At 48.6% G+C, this 1,189-nt stretch overlaps 1 protein-coding gene across 1 annotated transcript in view; it reads right to left on the bottom strand.

Moving 5' to 3' along the window:
• LOC107080868 (E3 ubiquitin-protein ligase TRIM63-like) overlaps positions 1-1,189 on the bottom strand; it is an 8,690-nt gene that overhangs the window by 5,075 nt on the left and 2,426 nt on the right. The window contains exon 2 of the mRNA XM_015369073.1: positions 648-919. Coding sequence (XP_015224559.1) covers positions 648-919 — 272 coding nt within the window. The remainder of the gene's footprint in view (positions 1-647; positions 920-1,189) is intronic.

Below are 1,189 nucleotides of genomic sequence, written 5' to 3'. Positions count from 1 at the left end.
CCGAGCAGCTAGAGCAGCAAAGATGCTTTAGCTGCGTCAGAACTAAACTTGGACAAGCATCAAAAATGTACGCCCCACACTGGGGTAACCAGTTTTCCATCAGAGGTAATAAATGAACATGTGGTCGTTGTGATTTTTTCCTCACAAACAACCGTTTCCAACAAAGTATTGTTTTTTTATTGCTAATGTCCTAATATTTCATAATCAGTATTTTGCTTAATCCTGTGTTTAATTGTGTTTCTACATTTATTATTGATTAAAAACAGTAGATCTGATTTCACTGATTAAATCCTAGATAAAATGCAGGGAGTTGATTGTTTTCTAGTCTTGTTGGGTGAAGCAGGTGTTCAGCCTCAGATTTCGGCGTAGTGAGCGCTCCTGTTTTACTTAGCATCTACTGCGTCTATAAATCAATCCACTGGACTTTGTTTCCAAGTCTGAAGACGTTTCTCTTCCATCCAGGAAGATTTTTCAATTCAAAATGTCAGAAAATGTCACAAAGTCCAGTGGATTGTTTTTAACTTTGTTGGAATCAGCATCTGTGTGGATTGAGGAACCCTGGAGCGCCATGGCTCCTCTGTTCAGGCTCCGCCTCCTTTATCTCCTGCATAGAAACATCTGTGGAGCCGCTGCTGCCTGCAGCTCACAGAACATCAGGCCTTCTTTTCCTGTAGATGTTCTGGCAGCAGGTCAGAGTTCTGGATCTCTGAACCGGTTCTGACTCACAGACAGGAGTTCCTGGGTACCTGCTGCTGCCTTGTTTGTACATGTCGATGATGTTCTCCACCAGCAGGTTCCTCTGCAGCCCGTACACGCCGTGTCGGTCCAGAACCACCTCATGTCTGCAGGACGGGCAGCGGAAACGCCCCCCTGAGGTCACCGTGGAGCCGCTCCTGGTGGACAGGTAGGGGTTGGCTGCCTGCGGGAGGTGGAGCAGAGCACAGGTCAGCGGGTCTGGTAGGACCAGGTTAGGGGATGGTCTCCATGATAGGAGATGTCCCTGGGAGAGGGAGCAGTTCACATCAATCACTCACCCCCCCACCCCAAAGCCCCCCCCACGCACACACACACACACACATTAAAAAAATCAAAGAAATCCTAAATATCTATCACCGCCCTCCATCCTGAGGCATGTCACCCGGGATCAGCGGTAGCCACCAGCCAAGGCTGCTCACTCCAGGCACCCCCC

Source organism: Cyprinodon variegatus, unplaced genomic scaffold, assembly GCF_000732505.1.
Source record: "Cyprinodon variegatus isolate N-32 unplaced genomic scaffold, C_variegatus-1.0 Scaffold2432, whole genome shotgun sequence".
Lineage (NCBI taxonomy): Eukaryota > Metazoa > Chordata > Actinopteri > Cyprinodontiformes > Cyprinodontidae > Cyprinodon > Cyprinodon variegatus.
The sequence above is the reverse complement of the archived record's forward strand: the minus strand, read 5'-3'. Positions and strand labels throughout refer to the sequence as shown.